General features: G+C 53.1%; 5 protein-coding genes and 3 non-coding genes across 8 annotated transcripts; 4 read left to right on the forward strand and 4 right to left on the reverse strand.

The window, feature by feature from the left end:
• Nucleotides 1–1,811: 1,811 nt before the first annotated feature.
• On the forward strand, nt 1,812–4,274 carry C8A04DRAFT_33591 (uncharacterized protein; the record flags this gene model as incomplete). Its single annotated transcript, XM_062782515.1, has 2 exons — nt 1,812–2,224; nt 2,297–4,274. The coding sequence occupies 2 exons, from the start codon at nt 1,812–1,814 to the stop codon at nt 4,272–4,274; spliced, it is 2,391 nt and encodes a 796-aa protein (XP_062641435.1).
• Nucleotides 4,275–6,720: 2,446 nt separating this feature from the next.
• Nucleotides 6,721–9,363, forward strand: C8A04DRAFT_33592 (glycoside hydrolase; the record flags this gene model as incomplete). The annotated part of the gene is made up of 5 exons (XM_062782516.1): nt 6,721–6,936; nt 7,086–7,149; nt 7,214–7,338; nt 7,399–9,140; nt 9,216–9,363. The coding sequence occupies 5 exons, from the start codon at nt 6,721–6,723 to the stop codon at nt 9,361–9,363; spliced, it is 2,295 nt and encodes a 764-aa protein (XP_062641436.1).
• A 1,660-nt stretch (nt 9,364–11,023) lies between these two features.
• C8A04DRAFT_23859 (nucleophile aminohydrolase) lies at nt 11,024–13,078 on the forward strand (the record flags this gene model as incomplete). The annotated part of the gene is made up of 4 exons (XM_062778848.1): nt 11,024–11,284; nt 11,388–12,371; nt 12,426–12,961; nt 13,042–13,078. 4 exons carry the CDS (start codon nt 11,024–11,026, stop codon nt 13,076–13,078), a joined length of 1,818 nt encoding a protein of 605 aa, XP_062641437.1.
• Nucleotides 13,079–13,926: 848 nt separating this feature from the next.
• Nucleotides 13,927–14,018, reverse strand: C8A04DRAFT_t7. The gene has a single exon. It is a non-coding gene; the product is annotated as a tRNA-Phe (tRNA).
• Nucleotides 14,019–14,601: 583 nt separating this feature from the next.
• Nucleotides 14,602–14,684, reverse strand: C8A04DRAFT_t6. The gene has a single exon. It is a non-coding gene; the product is annotated as a tRNA-Arg (tRNA).
• Nucleotides 14,685–15,133: 449 nt separating this feature from the next.
• On the forward strand, nt 15,134–15,218 carry C8A04DRAFT_t1. The gene has a single exon. It is a non-coding gene; the product is annotated as a tRNA-Ala (tRNA).
• A 568-nt stretch (nt 15,219–15,786) lies between these two features.
• Nucleotides 15,787–18,743, reverse strand: C8A04DRAFT_8644 (uncharacterized protein; the record flags this gene model as incomplete). Its single annotated transcript, XM_062785190.1, has 6 exons — nt 15,787–17,164; nt 17,214–17,510; nt 17,565–17,757; nt 17,815–18,112; nt 18,203–18,285; nt 18,404–18,743. 6 exons carry the CDS (start codon nt 18,741–18,743, stop codon nt 15,787–15,789), a joined length of 2,589 nt encoding a protein of 862 aa, XP_062641438.1.
• A 4,246-nt stretch (nt 18,744–22,989) lies between these two features.
• Nucleotides 22,990–24,313, reverse strand: C8A04DRAFT_33595 (guanine nucleotide-binding protein alpha-2 subunit; the record flags this gene model as incomplete). Its single annotated transcript, XM_062782517.1, has 5 exons — nt 22,990–23,334; nt 23,410–23,668; nt 23,725–23,882; nt 23,946–24,130; nt 24,193–24,313. 5 exons carry the CDS (start codon nt 24,311–24,313, stop codon nt 22,990–22,992), a joined length of 1,068 nt encoding a protein of 355 aa, XP_062641439.1.
• Nucleotides 24,314–24,486: the final 173 nt, after the last annotated feature.

Here is a 24,486-nt window from a genome sequence, read left to right on the forward strand (position 1 = left end):
CTGTGACCTACGATAGGTGATAAAAGTCCGAAGTAGGCAACTAGGTAGAAGAATGGAATTATCCGTAGATAAAATAAACAAAGGGGAGGCAAACCGATGATGCTCGAAGAATGCCCGAGGAACTTGAAGCCGTTTTTGGTTTGGCTGCGAGTGCCAGGGTCCCCCGGCACTTAGAAAGCTTGATTCTATTCTTGGCAGCCGATCGGCAACGCTTTGAGATCCTGAGACATCCTCAGCTTTCGAGTGCGTCACTGGAGTCAGAATGAACCCTTTTTTCATCGACAATGAACTGGCATTGTACATTCAAGATCCAACCCTTTATGGACTTGTTCTTGTTTCTGTTACAGGATTGGCCAAAGCCTTCGTTTAGCCGTTCATGGATCTGAAAAAAGCCCCCAACCCGCCATCAAAGCCAAATTCGAGACTCAATGGCTGGGGTGTGGGGGTCGGTTGATCCAAAACGACCAACCGTGGCTTCGTTGTTGGGCGCCGAGGCCGCCGCGGCGACTTTGGGGGGGTGTTTGACGGTTTGTTTCAAGTCGCCGTCTGCAGCACTTTGTCGAGTGTTACGAGGGCGTGGCTACTCGATTTGGGTGAGGATGAACTGTTGGTGGGGCGAGAAAGTGGGGTCAGCTAAAATGTGTGGAGTTTCGCTGAGTTCACCCCACCGTTTGCCAGGCACGGCCATCTCAAACCACGCAACCTACTCGCTCAGACTTTCGTCCACCCCATCAGTTCTGTACCTCTAATCTTCCAAACAAGTTCAATGACTCCCATTCACCCTGCCCCCCAAGTAACTGATTCGACTCCCTAAAATCTGATTCCGAATTTCTGGAATGCCGTCAAATTTTCTTTCTCGATTTCGCTTCAAGGATGTCACTGCCTGCCGCACAGCCCTGTTGGTTTTTGTTGCTGCTTGGTGAGGTGAGCGAGCGATCCTTCCCAGATCAGACCGCATGCCACAGTCCTCCCACACGCCCGGTCCGTTCGCACTGCGGCCGGCGTTACGGGATGCGAGGATGTGAGAGCAGCCCCGCGGTTTCTCGGCTCACTGCGAAGTTCTGACACAAACGGCTGGGTTGGTCCGACAGGGGAAGGCATTGAGCTAGTTGCCGATCCCTTTACTCTCACACCCTGGGGCTCTAGAGTCTTGAGCTCCATTTCTCACCTCACACCCTTCCCGTTAACGTTTCTGGGAATACTGGGGATGGGCTCGTCCATTAGGTCCCTGGCCGCACCTGGCCCCCGGAGTCGTCGGGACCGATGCTGAAGGGGCGTGGGCAAGGCGGTTCGAGGGGAGGTGGGTGTCTTACGCGGGCCCAGACAGCCGCAAGACGTGCGCTCTGATGTCTTCTTCCCAATGCCTGTCTTTGTTGCTGCGTTTTGGGCACCGCCTGTTTGCATGGTGGCTCGCAGTGCGGTGGCCCTGCCGAGCCTGCTTTAAAGTGACCGGTCCGGTTGGCCTTCGCCCTCGGCCGTCTGATACTCACTCGACCGCCCTGTGACGTATGCCCTGTTTGTTACGTCTCTGACACGTCTTCTTTTCTTTTCAAGATGTACGGATCTTTCCCGCTTTCCCTTTTCTCTATGGCTGGAGGACTGTCATGCTGTCATCCTTCCTGTTTCCGGATCTCTTAACTTGGCATCCGTTCCTCCGATGCCATTGTTCTAATCGATACTCGGGCCACATCTTCATGTCAACCTCATCACCACACGCTCGTTAGACGCTGCCTGTTGCTGGCCAGCAAGCATACACACCATAGCCCTCGAACAACGACCGGTTCCCACTCCTACTCATAGAGTCCTGAGTGATGGAACGCCGCTCATTCCTACCGAGAAGCTCCTCACTATCCACCCTACTCCCCACCAGCGATGAAAAGTACTACCTGCCCCGCTCGGTACAACAAAAGCGCAGGTTCAAGTTACGAACACTGCTAGGCCATTGCTTTTACCGAAGGGTTATCCTATGGATTCTTGCAGCCCTCGCACTCTTGATTCTCGGCTTGTCCACCACAAGCGAGAACGGACTTCGGCGGGAGAGGTTACTCGAGCTGGTACAATCTAGGCCGTACGAAGAGACTCACGATGTTTCTGAACATGTTGTTGAAGAAGAAGCCATCGTTACGGGGAGTAGGAGGGAAAAGGTCATGGTGGTAACAAGTTCGGAGAAAGCGCCCCCACCAGCATGGCGTGAGGGTATGCCATACTGGCTGCGATTCAAGCAGTGAGTCCACCCCGACACCCCCGTATCTTCTGACTGTCACCGGTTCGAAATGCGTTCTCTAACTCAAAACAGCCTGGATGGATTCTTTGTTGGCCTCAAGGCCCTCGTACCGGCTCGAGAGTATCAGCCCGAACACCCCCGAAAACCGGGGGAGGGCTCGCCGTTCCCACTTACGATATCCTACACGGGCTTGCCCACACCCACGCCCTATGTGCCCCATCCAGATTATGAGTCGGAAAAGTACACCGCTGAGCATCACGAGGCCCAACCATGTTACCTTGACAAAGCTAAGCAGATCCCCGTCCCCGAGGTCTACGCATACGACGGCATCATCCAGGGCCAGTCGGAACCGGTGCTCGGCTCGCATAACCTCCTGGGGCTCCGCGACGACGTCTGTTTTGACCGATTCGGGAGGTACGGTCCGTATGGCTTGGGATACACCTTTGAGGAGGGTGGTGTGGAAGTTGGCATGGACACAGAGCGGACAGGGAACGAAGTAGTATGGGAGAAAACAGGAAAGATCAACTATGACACCATCGACTGGGCGGAGGCGCAAGCCCGGTGCTTGGATGCTAACAAGAAGAGGTTCCGCGATCCTGCCGACAAGGACCAACCATCCACCACGACATCATCGGGGAAGGGTTCTGGATCGGGAAAAGCCAAACAGGACGGTAGTAAGCAGGGGGCTCAGGAAGACCCGACTTTCGTTCACAGCGAACGACCCAAGAAGAAGATTGGTCGCACCGCCGTGGTAGTTCGAGCCTACACCGGGTACCAATGGACTCACCACGCAGTTCTGAACTTTCGAGCTATGATTTCAGAGCTTTCTCTCCGATCAGGCGGAGAATATACCGTGCATTTCCTTCTGCACGTACGCGACGGCAACGAAGCGATCTGGGCAGATCCTATTACGGCCCAACGAATCCTCGACGACAACATCCCGCCCGAATTCCATGGCCTCTGCACGATGTGGTCGGAGGACCAGATGCGACTTATTTATCCCGGCGGCTTCGGGCGCAGCTTCTCTAACCCCAGCAGCGGCAGCATCCACGGCGTGTATCGTAGCGCACACATGCCGCTGCAGTATTTCGCGCTTAACCACCCCGAATACGACCACTTTTGGAACTGGGAACTCGACATGCGGTGGTTGGGCAACTACTACGAGCTATTCGACCGGTTGGGCAACTGGGGCCGCGAGCAGTCGCGCGTCGGGGCCTGGGAACGCTCATCCAAGTACTACATCCCACGATACCACGGAGACTGGGCAAACTTCACGTCCCTAGTCCATAACGAAACCGCTGCCAGCGGCCGCCCGGCCGTCTTCGGCCCCGTATCGTTCCCCGGGCGCGTCCCCCTCCGCTCTGAAGCCTCCGGCGAGAGTTTCATCCCCCGCTCTTGTGCAACCCGCGCCGACCCTTCCTGTGGCGTGGGCGAGGACGCGGATCTCATCACGCTTAATCCCCTCTTTGACGCCGAGGACTCCGGCTGGGTATTCGCCTCCGACGTCACCGGCTACAATACAGCACTTCCCCCACCACCTCGACGCTGCGCGATCGTCACCGCTTCACGCCTTAGCCGCCGGCTACTCGGCGTCATGCACGAAGAGAACTGGCGCCTGCATAACTCCATGTTCACCGAGATGTTCCCGGCTTCGGTAGCGCTGCATCGAGGACTCAAGGCCGTGTACGCGCCGCACCCTGTGTTTGTCGACCGCGAGTGGGAGCTGGCGGCTGTGGACAAGGCCTTCAACGGCGGGCGCGATCACACCAGCGGCGGACGCGGCAGTCCGTTCGATCTGCGCAATGAGCACAACCACAAGGGGACAAGTTGGTACTACCACAGTGAGTTTGCGGGCCTCTTGTGGCGGAGGTGGTTGGGGTATGCGCAGTATGATGGGCGGGGGCCTAATGGAGGTCGGTCCGGGGAGGGTACTTTGAGGGGGGGTAAGGTCGAGGAGGAGAGGGCAAGCAGTACAGGGAGGATGTGTTTGAGGAGCATGTTGGTACATCCGATCAAGTGGGAACATCCAAGCGAGCTGGAGGACCTTTAAGGGTTTTCTACATAATAGTATATCCTTTTTCTGTTTTGTTACGTTGTTGGGTTTTGCTTCTGCTTTTCCTTTGCCTCGGTTATCCTTGGGGTTTTGTGTGCTCTCTGTATGTCAGTCACTAAGGCGTTTAGAGGGTCGTGTTTTGGCTGGTTGCATTTTTCCTTTGTTGTACCATTTTCAGGTAACATCTTTACAGAACCACAAAATGCGGGGGATACAAGTTTGGGGGCTACGTGGGCATTGGCCGGATCGAGGAAAAGATGATGATGGCTTGGAACAGCCAACATCCTTCGGGTCGAGGGGCGGCGTTCGGTCGGACCTGTTTCAGATGCATGTCCAGGGCGGGAAGGGGAAGCGTGTGTAATTATCCGTAGACACTTTTAAATCATATGTTGAGTAAGAAAATAACAGGCCCAGCGCAGACGCAAGTTGAGAACCAAAGCCACCAACACACGCACAAACACTCTGTCGAGTGCAGAGGGTAAAGCCTTGTTGAGCGTGTTGCTCGAGGTCTGTGATCGCTCACCGCACCCTTTTCCGGCCGCACCCCCACGCCTTGCTAATTTGAAGATTGCCTGATTGGGGCTAGTTGGCGGCGAGCGGGTGCCAAGCTTCGAGAACCATGGGAAGAGGCGCTAAAAAAGGTCATGTGAGCTTTTTCAAGGGTGAGATGAGAAGATTAAGCCAGGTTACGACTGGGGGCGATTGAGAAATATTTTGAGGATTGTCGAGTTTCGGCGTCACTTGGTGATACAATTCTATTTGTAGTCATTATTCAATCTGTAATATCCCTCATAAAGCGAGATTAACGAGGGGGTTTGCACTACAACATGTACTCCGTATAGTCCATTATTTGGAGATGCTCATTCGGAGAGTGGGTGGGGTGTGATCGGGGATGAAATCGGGAACCGAGAAGATGGTGTTCAGCCCTGTAGCACAGGGTCCGGCGGTCGGTAACACGAAACTCCGATACCACCTCATGCTCCAAGGGCTTCCCTGAGCTTTTGGGAATTCAAAGTTTAGATTTCTTGTTCACTATTGTCGAAAAAACAATGGGGACCCAGGAATTGGAAGTAAGCCGGACATGGGAACACAGGTGCACAAGATTTGGGCTGCTGTCCGCCAAAATGCGAATGTACATACAACGGCTTCGTCATAGTGGACCCAACTGTGAGTGCCAGCTGCATCCGCAGCGATCCGCAGCGTCATCGGCCCCCACTCATGCCTCCAGCTTGTGACAAGCCGTGCCCAGTGTGTTGGTATCAGGAGGACGCAGAAGCTGTGAGTTGGCTCAGCTGTGGGGTGTTTTGACTCCCGTGGACAAGGAAAGTCACGAACGAAAGGCATACTGGTCAAAAACGTAGAGATAGAGATAAGACACTACTTAGAACTTTCCAAGTCAATAGCTGTTTTTGTGTCCAGTGGTCGTTGGCTCAGGTTCGGGGAAGCGCAATCAACGACCAATTGACGTCAAGCAATTGACGATCTACATGCAAGTCGCCTTCTTTTCACCTCGAAAAGATCGTGAGTTTGCCACGGAATCCGCGCACACCCAAACAACCCTGAACTTAGCAGTTGTTTGGCCTCCAGTAGGCTCACAAGTGCTTCTCACTTCAGGAGTTTGTCTAAACACCAAACCAATCCTCCACCGCTCTTTATATACCAACGAGAGGACAAGCGGCTCACTCCGCCTGAATCTGTGTCGATACCCGATCCTCGGCAGAGCCCACTCGAAGCAAAAATCCCTTTACGCTCTGCAGCCAACCCACCGACTGATGCGGCACCGATCAACCCAACGCGGCCCTTTGTCCTAATAAACGAGCGTCTGGGAATATTTTTGGAGGCTGTAGCAGCCAGACCTCGCCTTTCTCAAACCATTGCCACCCCAACCAACCAAATAACCAGGTGCAATATCTTTTTTTTTTCCAGGTGCGCGTGACCGGATCCCAATCTCGGGCGATCCCCTGGCGAATTTCCAGCATTCGGGGAGTTAAGTGGCACCCGACTTGCACTTGAGTTAGCCGCTTCTAGTGGAACGCAATTGTGAGACAACACTCCAACTTCTCCTAGCAACGCCACAAACCCGAGCGCCTTTCCTGCCAATTTCCATCCGACTTCCCCATTTTCTTTTCTTTCCTTCCCCCAACAGAGAACAAAGCAGCTATTGCAGGCCTTCTCTTTTTTTTCTCTCGGGCCTGCTCAACTAAAATTTGCACCCGACAGAAACCCGAAAAGCGGCGACGAACGAACTCGGGTTTAGACCAACCGACCAACCAACCGGCGTGGTAAAGCTTCGTGTTATTGGGTGCCGCCTGCAAATCAACCCATTAACCAACCAACCGCTCACCTCCCCTCGTACCCTCGAGTAGTACCTCATACCCTCGTCTTTGCGCCGAGCCTCACAACTCTACCAAACCCCGCGATGCCCATTGTTCCGGATTCCGTGATGGGCGGGCCCGCCCCACCCTCGGCGGCCACTGCTTCGGCTTCCGCTTTGGGTTCCGCTTCTGCACCCAGCGCCTCGGCTCCGGGTGAATTGAAGAAGACCCCCGGGTCATCCGACGACCTGCTTAACGTCTACGATGACGCGAGGACCTACTACACCGCCGAGGACCGCCATAGGAACACCCGTGCCGGTCCAAGGACACGTACCTACTCTCAGGTAAGGCAGCTTCCTGCTGGGGGTTGTCGAGGAGGGCGATGATCGGAATTTGGCGATGTTTTGGCCGGGGGGCGCTGAAGTCGCAAAAGCCGAGGTCGGCTATGTTTGTGCGCTTTGTGACAATTGCTGATTGGATTCGCGTACTACAGAATAGTTTGCTGAGGCAGATGGAACGGCTGGTGGTGCCTGAGCCGTACAGGAGAGGAAGCCATGGTAGGTATTGTTCTATCAGTCACGATCCCAACGACGATCAACTACTAACCGCAATTGCGTTAAGATGAGAGCACCATCCCCCATTCCCGCCGCTTCCTGATCCAGGTCGAGCCGACACTCCAGAGTCTACAAGCACAGGAAGACACCGACCAGAATATGCAGATTACGATTGAGGATGCTGGACCCAAGGTATGCCGTGGGGTTTTGTCAGCGGGTTCAGGAGGAAGTTAACCGGTTGTTCTCTTTCAGGTACTCTCGCTCCGCACAGCGGCCTCTAACGGCCACAACCGATTCGATATCCGTGGTACCTACATGCTCTCCAATCTTCTTCAAGAGCTCTCACTCGCCAAAGAGTATGGTCGTAAGCAGATCATCCTCGACGAAGCCCGGCTCAACGAGAACCCCGTCAATCGCCTCTCACGGCGGATCCGTGATGATTTCTGGGAAGGCCTTACCCGGCGCATCGACGCCTCAAGCATCGAAATCGCCGCTCGCGACCCCAAGGATTGGACCGACGATCCCCGCCCCCGCATCTACATTCCCAGGGGTGCCCCGGAGCAGTACGAGTACTACACCAAACTAGCTGAGGAGAAGCCCGACATTCGCCTTGACGTCCAACTCCTCCCCGAGAAGATCACTCCCGAGATTGTCCGCGACATGAACGCCAAGCCCGGCCTGTTGGCCGTGGATATGGAAGAGGTAGTTGATCCCACGACAGGGGAGAAAACGATGCAAGGGAGACCGTTTGTGGTCCCCGGCGGCCGTTTCAATGAGTTGTACGGCTGGGATAGCTACATGGAGTCGCTCGGTTTGCTAGTCCACGACAAGGTCCATTTGGCCAAGTCCATGGTTCTCAACTTTTGCTTCTGCATCAAGCACTACGGCAAGGTTCTCAACGCAACGCGATCCTACTACCTCTGCCGTTCGCAGCCGCCGTTTTTAACCGACATGGCCCTCCGAGTCTACGACAAGATTAAGCACGAGCCGGATGCAGTAGAGTTCCTCCGCACCGCTATCCTCGCTGCTATCAAGGAGTACCATAGCGTCTGGGTGGCCGAGCCGCGCCTAGACCCTGTCACCGGGCTGTCGCGATATCGCCCGGAAGGTCTCGGCGTCCCGCCCGAGACGGAAGCTGGCCATTTCGTACACATCCTGGAGCCGTACATGGAGAAGCACGGGATGAAATTTGAGGAGTTTGTTGAGGCATACAACACGGGCAAAGTTCACGAGCCCGAGCTCGATGATTATTTCATGCACGACCGAGCAGTACGCGAATCTGGGCACGACACCACGTACCGCTTCGAGGGCATCTGTGCAGACCTGGCAACCATCGACCTTAACTCGCTGCTGTTCAAGTACGAGACCGACATCGCGCGCACTATCCGCAATGTTTTTGGCGACAAGCTCATCATTCCTGCCGACTACTGCGTCGGTGACATGGTTCCTGGCCAAGTCGAGGCCTCTGCCATCTGGGACCGCCGCGCAAAGCGCCGCAAGCTGGCCATTGACAAGTATCTCTGGAGCGAGACGGAAGGCATGTACTTCGATTACAACACCGCCAAGCGCCAGCAGTGCAGTTATGAGAGTGCCACAACTTTCTGGGCTCTCTGGGCCGGCGTCAGCAGCCCCAAGCAGGCTGCTGCCATGGTTACGAAGGCACTGCCGCGGTTCGAGGCTTTCGGTGGCCTGCTGTCGGGTACTAAGGAGAGCCGTGGCGAGGTTGGCCTGGAGCGGCCCAACCGTCAATGGGATTACCCGTATGGTTGGGCACCGCAGCAGATGCTGGCATGGACGGGCCTGTACCGGTACAGCTTCACTGAAGAGGCTGAGCGGCTGGCGTACAAGTGGCTGTTTATGATCACCAAAGCATTTGTTGATTTCAACGGCGTGGTGGTGGAGAAGTACGACGTGACGAGGCCTATTGATCCTCACAGAGTCGATGCCGAGTATGGCAACCAGGGCCTAGATTTCAAGGGTGTTGCCAGGGAGGGGTGAGTTTTTAATTTCTCCTTTATTCTTTGCTTACATGCACCCGAGTCAACGATGTTTCTAATATTCTTCCACAGATTCGGCTGGGTCAACGCAAGCTACATTTACGGACTGCAGATTGTTAATGCCCATATGCGCCGCGCCCTTGGCACGTTGACCCCCTACGAAACCTTTATCAAGGCAGTTGAGGAAACCCGGGCCAAAGCTCTTGCTGAGCTGGTCTAGCATCGAGATTCCTTGTTCTTTCCCGCCTTTGGGGGGTTTCCTTTTACTCTTTTTTTTGGCCCGCCTCTGGCCATGGGCTTGGTGTTGTTTGGCCATTAGTCATCAGGGTAATCGGGGGCGGTTAAAGTCACTTTACACATACATGGCCCCTTCACACCAAGCATATGGTGGCGTTTTGCAGCGAGGTCTATCGTTACGGACTTCGGGCTTCATGGTCTCCCTTTTCACCCTCTTCCTCTTCTTTCTTGCCACAGCCCCTATTTTTTTTTGGCCAACAAGTTTTTGGCGATTTGGCCTCGACATGGGGTTGAGGGCAAAAGACAACATGCAACCGGGGCTAGGACCAAAGCTACGGCAGCGATCCTTTTGTTTCGGTAATCATGCCGCTGTTTTATTGCATATCTGCCTCCTCATTTGGGAGCGGACTAACTGCATATGGTGAGGAGGGGAAAAAAGAGAATGGGAGGTGGATTGACAGAGGTAGTTTGGGAGATGGACATTCTGGTGGTAGAGGGTACCAGACATTCATAACCCCGGGGCTAAACGGACGGAATGACGGTACTAGGCGGGCACGGTACTTGGAGGGAAGTTTATTGATCCGCGATCCCCAGTGTACATACCCAAAGCACTGGGAGTGTTGGTCTAGGTAGGCCTTTGCCAGATAAGCCTGGCTATCTAGGTTACCAGTGTAGGAATTCACATGTGCATTTTTAATATTTGTTAATAACTCCTGCTTTAAGCGGTGTTATAAGAACATTTCCATCTGGCTAATGGTGTTGTCAAGCTTTGTACGGGAAGTCTTGTTAGCTTCTATCCACTTTCTGATTCTTTTCCGGACACCTTCCTCAGGATTCGGGGGCGGCTCACAGCGGTTGAACTCGCCCGTCATTGCCGGAACGGCGGCCAACAGATAAGCCCAGATAAGAGCTGCTAGCGGTGCCAAGAAGGCGACAGGACAGGGTTGCCCCGCAATGCTGAGTGAAAATGTTCCCGTTCGGTCTGTCCCTCCAAAAAATTTTCCCCGCCATCCACATGCCTCTCGGCATGGCAAGCAGGCCCAGGAGAAAGTATTTATGGAGAGCTGCCGCTGTCCATCCTTTGATGAAAGAAGGGAAGTAAATCTTGGTTTTTAGGAAGATGGCAGGTTATTCGAGTTACCCACATAATCATCACTTCCCCACCTTGTTCTCTCTTTCGGTCTTCCTACTACCCCAGCGGTGAATGTATCAGCATCGTTGTTGTTAAGGGTGTATGACCTGAGAGTGTCCCCAAAACTTCTTTTTCGCTCACACTCCTGCTCCAAAACACGGTGCTTCAGGCAGGCCGGTTCCCTGCGACAAGCTCCTGGGAACTACCTAACGAACCGTGCGCAAAGTGTGGCCAACGGAAGGGAAAAGAGTGAAAAAAATACTAGGGGTCCTGTCCCTTGGTCCAGAGCCCAGACCGACTTCGGCAGCACTCCACCAAGAGGCACTTTAACTTTAACCTCTGCGACTTTTCCACTGAGCCCGATTCGGACCCTTTGTTTCGTACTCTTTCTTGTCGTTGTGACACTTTGTGACGACGGCAAGAGGGTCGCCGCTAGTATTATTCCATCCTCGTCTCCTCCGACCACTTTGTCGTTCCTTTCCCGGTCAATTGGCCGGCGGACAGCGCAAAGATGTGCGGCATTCTCGGCCTCATATTGGCCGACTCGTCGAGCACCGACGCAGCGGTCGACCTGCACGAGAGTTTATACTACCTCCAACATCGTGGCCAAGATGCTTGCGGCATTGCGACATGTGCAACTGGCGGCAGAATATTTCAGTGCAAGGGCAATGGCATGGCTTCGAAGGTGTTTGAAGACGGCCGCCGTGCCGCTGATCTGCCGGGGTACATGGGCATCGCGCATTTGCGATATCCGACTGCAGGGACGAGCTCTGTATGTTCCCTTGTCCAACTCTTTTATCCCTATTTCTTTTTCGCTCCTACTTGCTTTTACACGCTGAATGTATGGCATTGGCTAATCGGACGGTAACAAACAGAGTGCCGAGAGTCAACCGTTCTACGTCAACTCCCCCTATGGCATCTGCTTTGCTCACAACGGCAACCTGATCAACGCGCCCGAGCTGCGTCACTTCCTCGACAAGGAAGCGCATCGCCATGTTAACACCGACTCGGATAGCGAGCTCATGCTCAACGTATTCGCCAATGCCCTCAACGAGACCGGTAAGGCCCGTGTCAATGTCGACGATATCTTCAGCTCCCTGGCCCAAACATACCAGCGCTGCCAGGGCGCCTGGGCGGCCACTGCCATGATAGCTGGCTTTGGCATTCTCGCCTTCCGAGACTCCTTTGGCATCCGCCCCCTGATCATGGGCAGCCGGCCATCGTCCACGATCGAAGGCGGTACGGACTACATGCTGGCTTCGGAGAGTATCGCACTCCGACAGCTGGGGTTCCGTGACTTCCAAGACATCTTACCCGGCCAGGCCGTCTTCATCCAGAAGGGTGGAAAGCCCCAGTTCCACCAGGTTGTTCCTGCCAACGCCTACTCGCCCGACATCTTTGAGTATGTCTACTTTGCCCGCCCGGACACGATCATGGACGGCATTTCGATCAACAGCAGCCGTCAAAACATGGGTGCCAAGTTGGCCGACAAGATCCGCGAGGTGCTCGGCGACGAGGGGATTAAGGAGATCGACGTCATTATTCCCGTGCCAGAGACGAGCAACACGGCCGCGGCCGTTGTGTCGGAGCGTCTCGGCAAGCCCTTCTCCAACGGCTTCATCAAGAACCGCTATGTATACCGTACCTTCATTCTACCCGGCCAGAAAGCCCGCCAGAAGAGCGTACGCCGCAAGCTGAGTGCTATGGAGTCTGAATTCCGTGACCGTGTTGTCTGTCTGGTGGACGACTCTATCGTCCGTGGTACTACAAGTCGTGAGATTGTTAGCATGGCTCGCGAGGCCGGTGCTCGCAAGGTCATTTTCGCTAGCTGTGCTCCACCCATCAAACATCCTCATATTGTAAGTTCAGTCTCCAAGCGACCCAAACTACCCGTTAGCTAACCTCTATCCCAGTATGGTATCGACCTCGCGACTCCGCAAGAACTCATCGCCCACGAAAAGACACGCCAGGACATCGCCCGCCACATTAATGCCGACGACGTCATCTACCAAGATCTGGACGACCTCAAGGCCGCCTGCATGGAGGTTTCACCCGACGGCCGCGTCGAAGACTTTGAGGTCGGCGTGTTTTGTGGCCGCTATCAAACCGAGGTCCCCGAGGGCTACTTTGAGCAACTCAACGCCAGCCGCGGCAAGAAGCGCAAGATTGCTGAGCAGGCATCCGCCGCGGGCGGTGAGGGCAACGGTAACGGTGGTGATAGTGCTGCGCAGGCGGCAGATGCGGTGGTGGGCAACGGTGGGCCAGTCAATGTTGCCAAGCGGACGCTGGTGGACAACGGGGTTGACGGACCGGCTCCCTCCAATTCGGGCAGCGCCGGTGTTGCCAGCAATGGGCTAAGGCAGACAGAAGCTGTCTTGTCAGCCGAGGCAGCTCATGGGGAAGACAAGAACGCGGGGATGGCGAACCCGAATAACAGGCAGGATATCAGGTATGTGTGACACCCTTGCATGACTCTTTCGCCTTACCCATCTACCAAAGTGTGTTTTGCTAACTTGACGGTCTCTCTAGTCTCCACAACTGGGCCACCGAACCTGCTCCCCAATAAAAGTCACCCCCTTCCTGCTTCAGTTTCTAGCGCTGTTAATATTGTGTTAACATCGCGATTTGACCCTTCTTTGCTTCTGTTAAAGCCTCGTTTACACTCATAAGGGAAGAAGGGGGCTTGTTCTGTGAAAAGAATGGCTGTGCATCGAAATAGACAGGTAGAGAAGGACCAAACATCTTTTTGTTCATTTTGTATCCCTGTCATCTTCTCAGGTTGGGCGGTATTTTCTGTTACTTGAGCACCCAAGGAGAGTTGTCCTTTTTCATGTTTCCTTCACAAGCCCATGGGCGGGTTGCTATTAGTTGGGATGGCGACCTGATCGCCCAAGAGCAGGCAAAGGGCTGTTATCGGGCCAAAAGGGCGAATGGGTATGCCCGGGTAGCGCTGAAAGGGCCGCGAGGACTGGAAAATGATGTGACCATACCGATATTCATTGGGACAGGCGGGGGCATGTTTTGCTTCGTTCATACCTGATTCGGTCGCCTTCGAGGAGCGGGTGTGGTTATACGATGGGTATCACTATACTGTATACAACGATGAAGTAGAAAGAAGAGCGCTTGCAAGAGTCAGGAGTTCATGATGTGATTAGAATGATACGTGAGGTGAAGTGATGGTCTAAGTCTTGACCGGTCAGTTTACACACCCTTCGACATCCCAACAACTGCAGCTTTCCGCCAGCCAGCCAACCACAAAAATCAGGTTCATGAGATGTCACGCTACGAAGTTGATGTATCATATTACGCCACATTATTTTAGCAATGTCAAAAAGAAGAAATCTACCTACAAAGACTGAGTCATACCCCTCACACCCAGATCCGAAAAAATGAAGCTCTAGCTTTCTTGCTCTATGCGGTTTATGTGGATCGAACACATGACCTTCAGATAGAATTCCTGAAGTTTTTCCTTCAGTCTGACGCTCTCCCAACTGAGCTAAACCCGCATTGATTAGTTTGTTGTGTGGCCGAGAGAAAAAGATGCATTGTGGATGGGAGGATCGTGGTGGAGTCTAGAGCGGGTAGGGTTGGTGGAGGAGTTACGATGGCAGGGGATGGCTTTTTTTGTCTCGCGCGGCTGCATATTTCGGTCTTCGGCTAATGACAAGGGTGGAGCTAAGACCGTCGTGCAAACTGGCTTGAATTTGACAAAATCTTTATTCGGGTGGTGGGAGGAAGCTGGGATATGACCAAGGGAGGTATTGGATTTGGCATGGGGGTATATGGTTTCTCGCTGGGAAGCTTGGGTGTCTCTCCATCCAGGCGAGGAGGGAGACTATCTCGCCAGTCTTGTCACATTTTACTAGGTACCTAAAGCGTTTCTCTCGGAAAAATAATACAGCGACATTACAAGAGCGTAGATACACACTGAAGATATCGTCCTTTTGTGCGTCTCTTGCATCCCCTGCCAAGGAGTCGTAGGGCAAGTCGAGATAAACGATGATAAACCTTGAACTCCACCACAGGAAAACCACAACCCTCAAAAGTACAAAAGTTTAACTCGCGAAGTGTTTCTTTTCCAGGAAGCTTCGATCATGCTGGGATTCGAACCCAGAACCTTTACCAGGTGGGACAAACCGGAAAGTAACGCGCTGCCATTGCGCCACACGACCAATAGTTGTTGATTTGTTAAAGACAGGGGTCGTGATGATGCATTTGTCAATCGGGAAGCAGAACTGGAGGAGGAGTGCGGAGAAAGTTGAATGGGTTGTGGGGGCTTGGGGGGCTCTTTTGGGAGGAAATCTTCAAGGTGTTGTAAATCTCACTGGGGACTCTTTTATTTGGTGCGGATACATGATTTTCCTCCTCCCCAACAAAAGAGTCCAATGCCTCGAGATTGGCGAGGAGTTGTTCAAGGCCTGCTGAATTCTTTGGCGGGGGTTAGGGTCTAACCAAAAACAAAACCAACACCCTTTCCTGAACGACACATCTCCTGGAGCTCGACAGGAGGAACCCAATAGAAGCGGGCAGCCCGCCGTGGTGCGCTCCATTGTGGTGCAGGAAGCAAACCCCGCCCTGGCTGATGAGCGTTGGTTGGTGTCAGCATAACATCAGAGTCTACGGGCATATGGTCTAGTGGTATGATTTCTGTTTTGCAATGATCCATTGATTACAGACGGTCCCGCGTTCAATCCGCGGTATGTCCAACGCACTTGATGTGTATTTGTTACAGCAAATACCATCCTTTTTCACCTTTTCCTCGAATCTCCAATGTAATTTGTCCCCTCTCATTTTTTCCGCTCCATCATTTAGCTTTTACTTCTCAGGCCTTGCCTCCTTCGGTGAGTGGGGTACCTCGGGGCCAAATGCTGAACATGAGGGTAGGTTCTTGTACCTGCATTGATAGCTATTAGACTGGAAGAATCTCCATCTAAAAAGGGCCTGTTTGTGTATGTGTTGGCAAGTGGTAATCAGTCGAGAAGTGACCTAGAGCTGTTTCGTTCTGGGCCCAAGACCTAAAAAGGGGCTTTAACTCCCAAAATGGGACCAAGACAGCTGATGTTATGCTATATCATCGAGGAGAAAGTGCTTCATTACCCGCTCTTGCGCCGGCCGCGATATCGTAAAATACATCGTTCCCCCCATGCTCTCATGTACTCATATAGCCGTTGTGACATGTAAGGAAAAAAGAAAACGAAAAACAAGCTCGCCGGCTTCCGCCAAATACCGAAATCACCATAACTCCTACCCATCCATTGTGGACAATGAATGACCCTAAATGGTAACCTTGCCTACCAACGGCAAATCGCGACTACTCCCACCCACTTCGATTTTATAATCCCCCTTCGCCAGTTTCCACTTTTGCGCCACCACATCCCACACACTCAGGTCTCGCCTCGTCAACTCGAACTTTACAGTCTCGGTGGCCGATGAGTTCAGAGACACCTTCTCGAACCCACGCAGCTGCCTCACCGGAGTGCCGTCACTTGGAATCCCCACATAGACCTGCGCAACCTCCGCCCCGGCCACTGAGCCTGTGTTGGACAAGTCCGCTGACACCTCGACCAACACGTCCCAGAGGTCCTGTTGACCACCTTCAACCACGGGACCGGATGGGTACGCCGAAAAGTCCCCGTTGTCAGTTTTCTTTACGGCAAGATTGGCATAACCGAAGGTGGTATAGCTGAGACCGAAACCGAACTCATACCGCGGGGTGATGTTGTGGGCGTCGAAGTGGCGGTAGTCAAGGAAGACACCTTCGGTAAAGTTGCTCTGCGGGAAGCGAGCAAATTTGCTGCCTTTAGCCGCTTTATCGGGCCCTAGGACCGGGTAGTCAGATTCGTTGCGGGCGACTGTGTAGGGGAGTTTGCCGGACGGGTTGGCATCGCCGTAAAGGAGGGCAACGGACGCCCGACCAGACGCCTCGCCGGGGAGATGAGCAAAGATAAGGCCCGTGACGTTGGCGTGGTCCACGAATTGGTCGACTAGCCGGACCCCGGCGTTGTGGAAGACAACGATGGTGTTACGGCACCGGTCCGCCACGTGTTTGACCAGCCCGTCGGTGTAATCATCATGCGTGGCCGGGCGATCTGCTGCTTCTGTGGCGTATGCGTTCACAAACACCAAGCACGCGTCTGACATCGGGTTGACCCACGGAGTACCGCTGACAAAATCCCAGAAAAGGGCGGTATCATCGTCCCAGGCGCGTTGCATGAGCGCATCAAAGGGGGAAGCAATAGTGGACTGCGAGGTGGCGCCGGAGCCACCGCCCGAATATATGGTTCCGTTATAAGCAATATTCGTGTGCCCATACTCGCCGGTGTAGCCGAAGAACTGCCCGCCAAACTCGGTGTAGTTGAAGGACTCAGAGCCCCAGAGCCAAGGAGAAAGTCCGGGCGTGGGGTTATTGTTGTCCGGATTCTTGGCCGAGTAGCCGAAGATGGACAGCATCTTTGGCTTTTTCAGGGGCAACGCGTTGCGCATGTTTTTCACCAGCACATGGCCTTCAATTGCACCGTCGGAAAGGATTGAGCGGAAACTCGAATTCCTGGCATCCACAATTTTGTGTGGTTGGGTAAGGTCAACGGGCATTCCAACGCCAGGCTTCGGGAAGTCTTGGTCCTGGCCCAACAAATACCATGTTGCAACCGTCCTATTTTTGTCAGTCGCGGAAGTTGGTGATCACAACGGGATTTCCTTACCTAACAACCATGTCGTCAATACGAGACTCCGCTATGGAGCCATTGTTGACGGCATCTACAAGATTAGTGCCCCAAAAGTTACTGCCGCTCGGCATGGCGACGTCCATGCCTGCCGCAGCAGCAGCCACACCTGCGTGTTGGGCGCCCCAATCACTGACAACCCAGCCCTGAAAGCCAAGCTCTGTCTTAAGGAGACCGTTGAGTGATTTGCTGTTCGCGCAGCCGTACGAGTTGTTAAGACGCTGATATGAGCACATGATATTGGCGCTTCCAGCGCGAATAGCGTCCTGAAACGGCCTGTGTGTCTGATCAGAACAAGGTGGGATCATAAAAGGTAGCAACCTAACTTACCAAAGATAGAATTCATGCATGGTTCTGTCGTCAATGTTGGATGACACGGACTCGGTTGTCCCCGATGGATTCCGGTTTGTTTCTTGCTCGTTCGCGATAAAGTGCTTGGTACTAGTAATAACCCCAGCAGCTTGTATCGCTGTGACGGTCTCATGGGCCAGAGCCCCCGAGAGATACGGGTCGCTCGCAAAACCTGTTACCGATGTCAACATTGGTTCCAACATTATGGACAAGTGAAGGGGCGACGTACCTTCCCAATTCCGCCCACTAAGCACAACACGGCCCGCTGGTCCAACAACTGGTCCCAGCAACACATTCACACCCTTGGCCTTAAACTCGCCTCCCATTCCCGAGCCTCGTTGTCGAGCAAGCATTTTGTTCCAGCTGGCACCAACGTGGATGCCGCTTGGCCAGCTGCTCACAAAATCTGTCCCACGAAGCCCATTTCCTGCGTCACTTAAGCACATGCCCGGGAAATTAAGACGCGGGATGGCTGGAATAAATCCGGAGCAGCCGGTGTGAGAGCTGGCGCCACCAGTCAAGCTGACCTACTCGCCTACAGGTCAGTACCGCTTCATCTCTAATGTTCACAAGGGGTAAAAGATATCGAAGCGTCATAGTGCGGATTGTATCGTTACCTTTTCCTCGAGCGACATCTTCTTTACCAGCTCACGGGCCTTCTGTGTCGCATCCTGCCATTTCCCCGTACCCGGAGTGTTCGCTGAAGATCAATTACAGTCAGCTCGTTCATTCCAAAATAGCCGGGCCTGTCCCATCCCCTCATCACAACGACCTGAAGAAGCAAAGGCGTAAACACGCAAACAAGGAGTATCACTCACGAGAAGGATAGACCGCCGGTGACTGTCCATAAAACAGTGTATCATCTGTAATGACTCCATCACCATCCCCCTCCCCAGCTCCCGCGGTATCACCACTCTGGCCTCCACCCCGGTTACGAAGCGCAGCTAACCCCGCCAGGCCACCACCGATGATGACGAGGACGACAATCACTGTAATGATGATACCACGTTTCGTTCGGAAAAAGGAGGGCCGTTGCGTTGACTTGGGCTTTCCGACGGTACTCTTTCCGCCTACGATATCTGCAGTGGCAGGGGTGTTGGAATCGGCTAGGTTGTTGTCCCCTATGAGGGGTTTGGAAGCGCGACTGTTCGTCGCCATGGTGAACTTGGAGGTTCTCTCATAGAACAAAAATCGGCCTAGCTTTGAAATGGTGGTAGTGAGGTTGTTGCGTGAGTGCAGTCAATTGAGGTTGCCCTGGAGTCTGGGGCCTCAAATGTCTATTTACACTAGGTTGGGGTCAGTACACCCAACAAACAATGGAAGGCGGGGTAAAACCCGAAGTAGCCGAGAATATTGTCGACTTTTTGATACCCGAATCGCATAGAAGTAGGTGCGGTCTGGCGTTCTGTGTGTTTTCTGGGATGGGGAGTTACATCCGATTGTGAGGGGTCGTCGTGAGGAGGAAAGAGGGACCGGCGGCTGTGGTTGTTGGTTGTTTACTTGGGCCGTGCGGGCTAACACTGTGCTCACAGCTTCCAGCACGGCACTTGTCAACTTGGCTATATGCTTTTTTTCTTATCGACCCCTTTTACGAAGCTCAAAATACTCCTCTGTAAGAGTTAGGTACATTTCTAACTTTGAGAGTGGAAGCTATCTTGATTTCGTGCACGAGTTGTTGGTCAGCTGTTACCCGTTGTATGGCGAAATCATCAAGCCATCCTGGACACGAGTTTGCGCGCACCTAACTTTGCACATGTTTGGCTTCAACAGATGTTGCCGTATTGAACTTTAATTTCATCTGCCTAAAACAGCTCCGACTTCAAGTTTTTCAAGATTCATTTTGATGGCAGGTATCCATGTCGCTTGATAAACCCCTTTGATCAGATACCGACGCCGACTCCTCGCTTCTGTCGACCACACAAGAATCTTCTCTAAAAGTGTGTATCAGAAGATGCAAATTGACGAAGGTGACGCAAATATCACTAAGATGTATCAACACCCTCTAGTGTGAGTTGCGTCTATTCTACATGAAAATGCGAGTTACAATGCGGCAACATCTTCTCAAGATGGCTTGACGGGTTCACCGTGCAGCTGTCTTGTCCCGCACGGTACTTGAGGAGAACTCGTGGTTGGCGGGGTGAATTGGAGGAGGACCAACACGCGAGCTGAGCAGACCAGCCCTGCTCGGCAATTCACCATTAGCACCAACCAACATCGGCACTCCGGCTGTGGCGTCATGCATGGTTATTTTTGCGGTTGCGATGAGATCCTGCAAGAGGAAAACATGACGCCCCGTGTCTTAGGCGAGACAAACATCACGTACAGTGTTTTCCTACCAGCATCTTCAAAAACACATCAAAAAACGTGCGAGACCCATTTATCGTTTCTTTTCGGACAGGGGCCTTGCTGCGAACCAGTGCAAGATTCCGCCATGCAACGGCCGCGGCCGGAATCCACGTGGCCGCCATCCAACAGCCGATCCAGGTGCCGGGGAGCGGTCTCCCACGAGACATCGCGCTGCATGAACTCCATCGACGCCAGCGTGCAGTTCTTGAATTGCGAAATGGTTCCCATCCCACCGCAAAACGGTCGTTTTTGCCCCCATTTCCTTGATTCGGTGGCTTCTTTAGTGTACCCTCCGTTTTTCAAACACGTTCTGCAGGGGAAAAAGCAAGGTGGGTCTTCAAAAATGAAGAAAAAGCAAAGGTCAACGGTGACAGGTTCGCGGGAAATCCTCCCACATCCGGCCGGGGAAGCCCGACCCACTGCTGCGAACTGCGAACCGAAAGCTGTGTAACCTCCGAGAATCATCCTGCGTGAGCGAAAGGATGGAGTCAGCATGCCTGCTTACTGTGGTACGAATAGTGTAGTCGTAACTTTGCAAACCAAATCGAGTAGTATAGATACACTCGAAAAGCGAACCAAAGCGCGTACACTAACACAGTTCTGCCTCCCTGCCCACCCGCCCGGCATATGCAAAGCCGCTTAAGGATTAACATTACCGTCCAGCAGATGATCCAGACTTGTGTTTCTCTGGTACCTGCGAACAGACGTTGCATCGATTCGGTATTCTGAACCAGTTCCACCAGTCCTTGGGAGGTCATTCTCCGGCTTGCCCCTCTTCACCCGGTCGTGTAAACCCACCGAGTAATTCCTGTTGCACCCCCACGACCGTCACAGCAAAGTCGGGGGGACGCCCAGCCCCCGAACACCCGGGCTAGTTAATTCAAATCACAACGAACAACAACGAATATCCGGAGCGGACGGGTCGACCAGGCTCCCAAGCTGACCGCGTCAAGTCACGAACGCAGAAAATGTACGAAGTCCTATTCGTACCAGGAGATAACATTTAGTGTAGTCATCCTTCATCACTCAGGGGGCCTGGCTCGATTTGGGGAATCTTTGGTCCAACGTTTTACGGCCCCAGCCGAGACTGCCGATCTCCTCCACAAATTTCCGACTGCGAAACCGAAATAAGCGAGGAGAGATGTTGCCAACACCGTCGCTTCCCGGAGTCCCCGGCGAAGATTTGGAGATGTTACCCGTAGAAGAAATAAGCTTAGTGAAGAGAACGCCGACGAGTTCGTTGACGCAGCCGACTAACAGCAAAGAAAGCTGTTTAGGAATCCTGGAAGGTTTCCTTGAGGAAACCTTGATTCTGCCCTCGTGAGTGCCGAAGTGGTTGCGGGCGCCCGGGGGGGGGGTTTCGACACTCGGTGTCTTAGCTTGCAAGGGTGAACGGATTACGGGAGGAGACACCTGGACCAGGGCGGACGAGGGGATGAGGATTTGAGTATCATCCTTCTTGCGTTGGAGTTTCTTATCTGGTAAATACGGGGTAACACATTCCCACTCAACGAGTCATCCCATCCACACCTAAAATTTGACCAAAGATAAAAGGAAGAATATTCCATCCGAACAAGAGATCAAGTGCCATCAATCATTATTCCATCAAAGAAAGGTTTTACTCAAGCTTTTCCTCCATTCCCTCAACAGAAAACATGAACCAAAAATCGTTTGCCGAAGACCAACTAGTTAAAATCCTCCCCGCACTGCTTCACCACAAACTAAGTTCGAGGGACAAGAGACGAGGGAAAGGGGGAGGTCAACTCAGGCCAAGCGGAAGGATTCCCGGGTTGAGGTTGCTGGGCGGGATTGCCTGTGGTTGGTGGGGGAGTGTGCGGCTGGGCCGGACAAGGGGCGGCGTAACGGTTTGCCCCCATCTTACTGAAGTCGGCTGCCCCACATCGTGACATCCGGCATTCGGCAAGGGGAGTGGTAGCAGGGATAGGATATTAACGTTTTCCTCGCTTCCCCTCGACGCTTGTCGCCTTCCCTTTCACTCTTTGTCGTGCGCCTCGTCCCCTTCTCTCGGAACTCTTTCCGCAGAAATACGGAAAGGGAAAAAATAAGAGCTGAGACACAGAAACGGCCGCCGGCGATTTTATAACTCCAAGTCAGGGGAGAAAGCCGAAGAAGACCCACTCCTGATGGGGTCCAGAAGAGACGCGTTTATCTCTAATTGCCCTTCCCACCCTGCGCTCGTTTGGAGTCAGTTAGTCCTCAGAAGCTGTCCATTCTCTTGCCAGTCTCGATTCAACTTTTATTCTCCTGTGAAAAGCAAAGAGAGGAAACCATCCAGCTGCGGGAATGCGGGTCTCAGTTGCCGTCACAAAAACCGTGATCTTGTTGATGGGGAAGGTGATGTCAGTCTTCTTTCCGGCCAGCTTGAATCACCGCACTGGCCCGGCACCCTTCGTGGGTATATCGGTAATAGAAGAGCGGTGACCAGGAAACTAGTTTAAGAAGAAAGGGGAGACTCGACAATGATATGTCGCCCCCCAAGTAGTAATGTACAACGAATTAAGAAACAGGGATGTGAAAGAGGTTGCCATCCGCAAACAAAAGGTCGCTCGTCTTGAAAACGGGAAACGGACGGGCTCGGTGGCTGGGCGTTGCGTGGGTCGTGAAAGCCACATTTCTCGGTCGGTTTGTACCAGGTACCTTGAGAGGTTGGGTACTATGTATGAAGAGTAGAAGTGGGGGGCGCGCATTTAGACCCTATCAACAGAAGTCACAATTGTTAGGACGGATTATCATTTTTAAATAAAAATGCCAAGGTAGTAAGTAGCAGTAATAACATAATAAGCGTTTTTGTGGTATCATAACGACAAGATTGATGAAACAAGGTAACGGGGGTCTGGTGTGGGGGAGGGGTGTGCGACGGAACGGTTGCGTTCGTTTTCGCAACGGTTCTCGATCAAGTGCCAGCATACCCGCAATTGGATGCTTACAGCAGGCAAGCCGCACGAGCTTCACGCCGCCGGACCCCGATGACGGAGGGAGTAGAAGACAAAAGAAAAACCCCAGCAGGAAAGGCACGAGCATGCAAATATGTCGATTCTTACAGAATGAGCTGCTTCAGGTTCCGCTGGATGATCATGTCCTGCACGGATCCCATCGTGATCTTGAGAAGGTTGGTATCGGTTGCGTTGGTCAGGTGATGGTAGATCTCTTTTTCTGGGTTCCTGTTCAGTGCCCGAAACTTGTCCGTGAAATATTTGCTGGCTTTCTCCCAATTGTCTGGCGGACCGTGGTAGTCGGTAAAACCGTAATCTGTTATCGGGCTCTTGGCGAGCTTCTCCTTGAACAGGTCGATCTTGTTGAGGAAGAGGATGAGCGATGAGTTGGTGAACCAGTGGGAGTTGGCGATGGACTCCCAAAGCATCAGCGCTTCGTTCATTTGGTTCTGTATCCCATGCTGTTAGCTTCTGTGCTCTTTTTATAGGTTCGAGTAAGAGGGCTTCGGGAGGGTAACACATACGCCATCTTTATCCTCGACCAAACATTGGTCGTACCCGGAGATGGCGACCAGGAAAAGCAGACAGTTGACGTTCTCGAAGCAGTGGATCCATTTTTTTCGTTCCGACCGTTGGCCGCCGACGTCGAACATGCGGTATGTCAGCTGGCCCAGGTCGAAAATGGTCTCCGTGATGCCTGTGGTCCTTAACCTCGATCGCAGAAGATCCTGATCTGTGGGGACGTAATTCTTGTCCCAGAGACGCTCCACCTCGTTGCAGAAACTTGTAACTCTGGGTTAGCCTTTCCACAAGTTGAATGGGTGTCGAGCGCAACTTACTAGTCTAGGTTGTCGTGGAGAGCGTATTCGTTCCCCTTTTCCATGGCCTTCCTGACGCCCGAGTCCGCCCAGAGCTGCCTAACTGGCTCCAGATATTCTTGTGGTAGAGGCTCGTGTGGCGTCATCTCATATTCTACCATTACCTGAGCCATGTTTTTCTGTGGCGAACGAGTTAATAAATCAGGTCAGATTGGGCGGCCGGAAGAGAAGGGGGAGCTTGCCTCGTTGTCCGGGTTTTCAAATGTGATACCCAAATCGTTCATTGCATCAAAGATTGTGCGGAACGATTGGAGGATGTTGGCAAACACCACGGGCTTCCACTCCAACTTCTCATTTTTGCTGAAGCCTTGCGCGTAGATGAGTTTCATCTGTTTGAGAACTGTCGATTTCCCGGATTCGCCGGCTCCTGTACAATCACACGCGATCAGCTCTGCCATCTTGTCGATACTAAAACCAATTTAGCCGTACCTAAAAGCAGGAGCTTCACTTCTTTCGACATGCGCTTCTCATCGGCGCGAATTATTTTATCGAGCTCTCGCGACCGGGCGGCGCCCGCTTCGTCGCCTTTGTCGCGGCCCCCGAAACACATGATTGCGGTCCCAATTGGGCAAAAAAGAGATTTTTTTTTCCTTTTTAATTGTGCTCGCCTTCCGAGCAATATTGGGAGACTCGATGCCCCGACGATGCCCGCTGACGTCGTTCGGTGGTCGGTGCGGAGCTCCCGGCGGGCAGCTGTTGGCGTGGGTGGCGGGGCAGCCAACT

Source organism: Dichotomopilus funicola, assembly GCF_033296635.1.
Source record: "Dichotomopilus funicola strain CBS 141.50 unplaced genomic scaffold C8A04scaffold_1, whole genome shotgun sequence".
NCBI lineage: Eukaryota > Fungi > Ascomycota > Sordariomycetes > Sordariales > Chaetomiaceae > Dichotomopilus > Dichotomopilus funicola.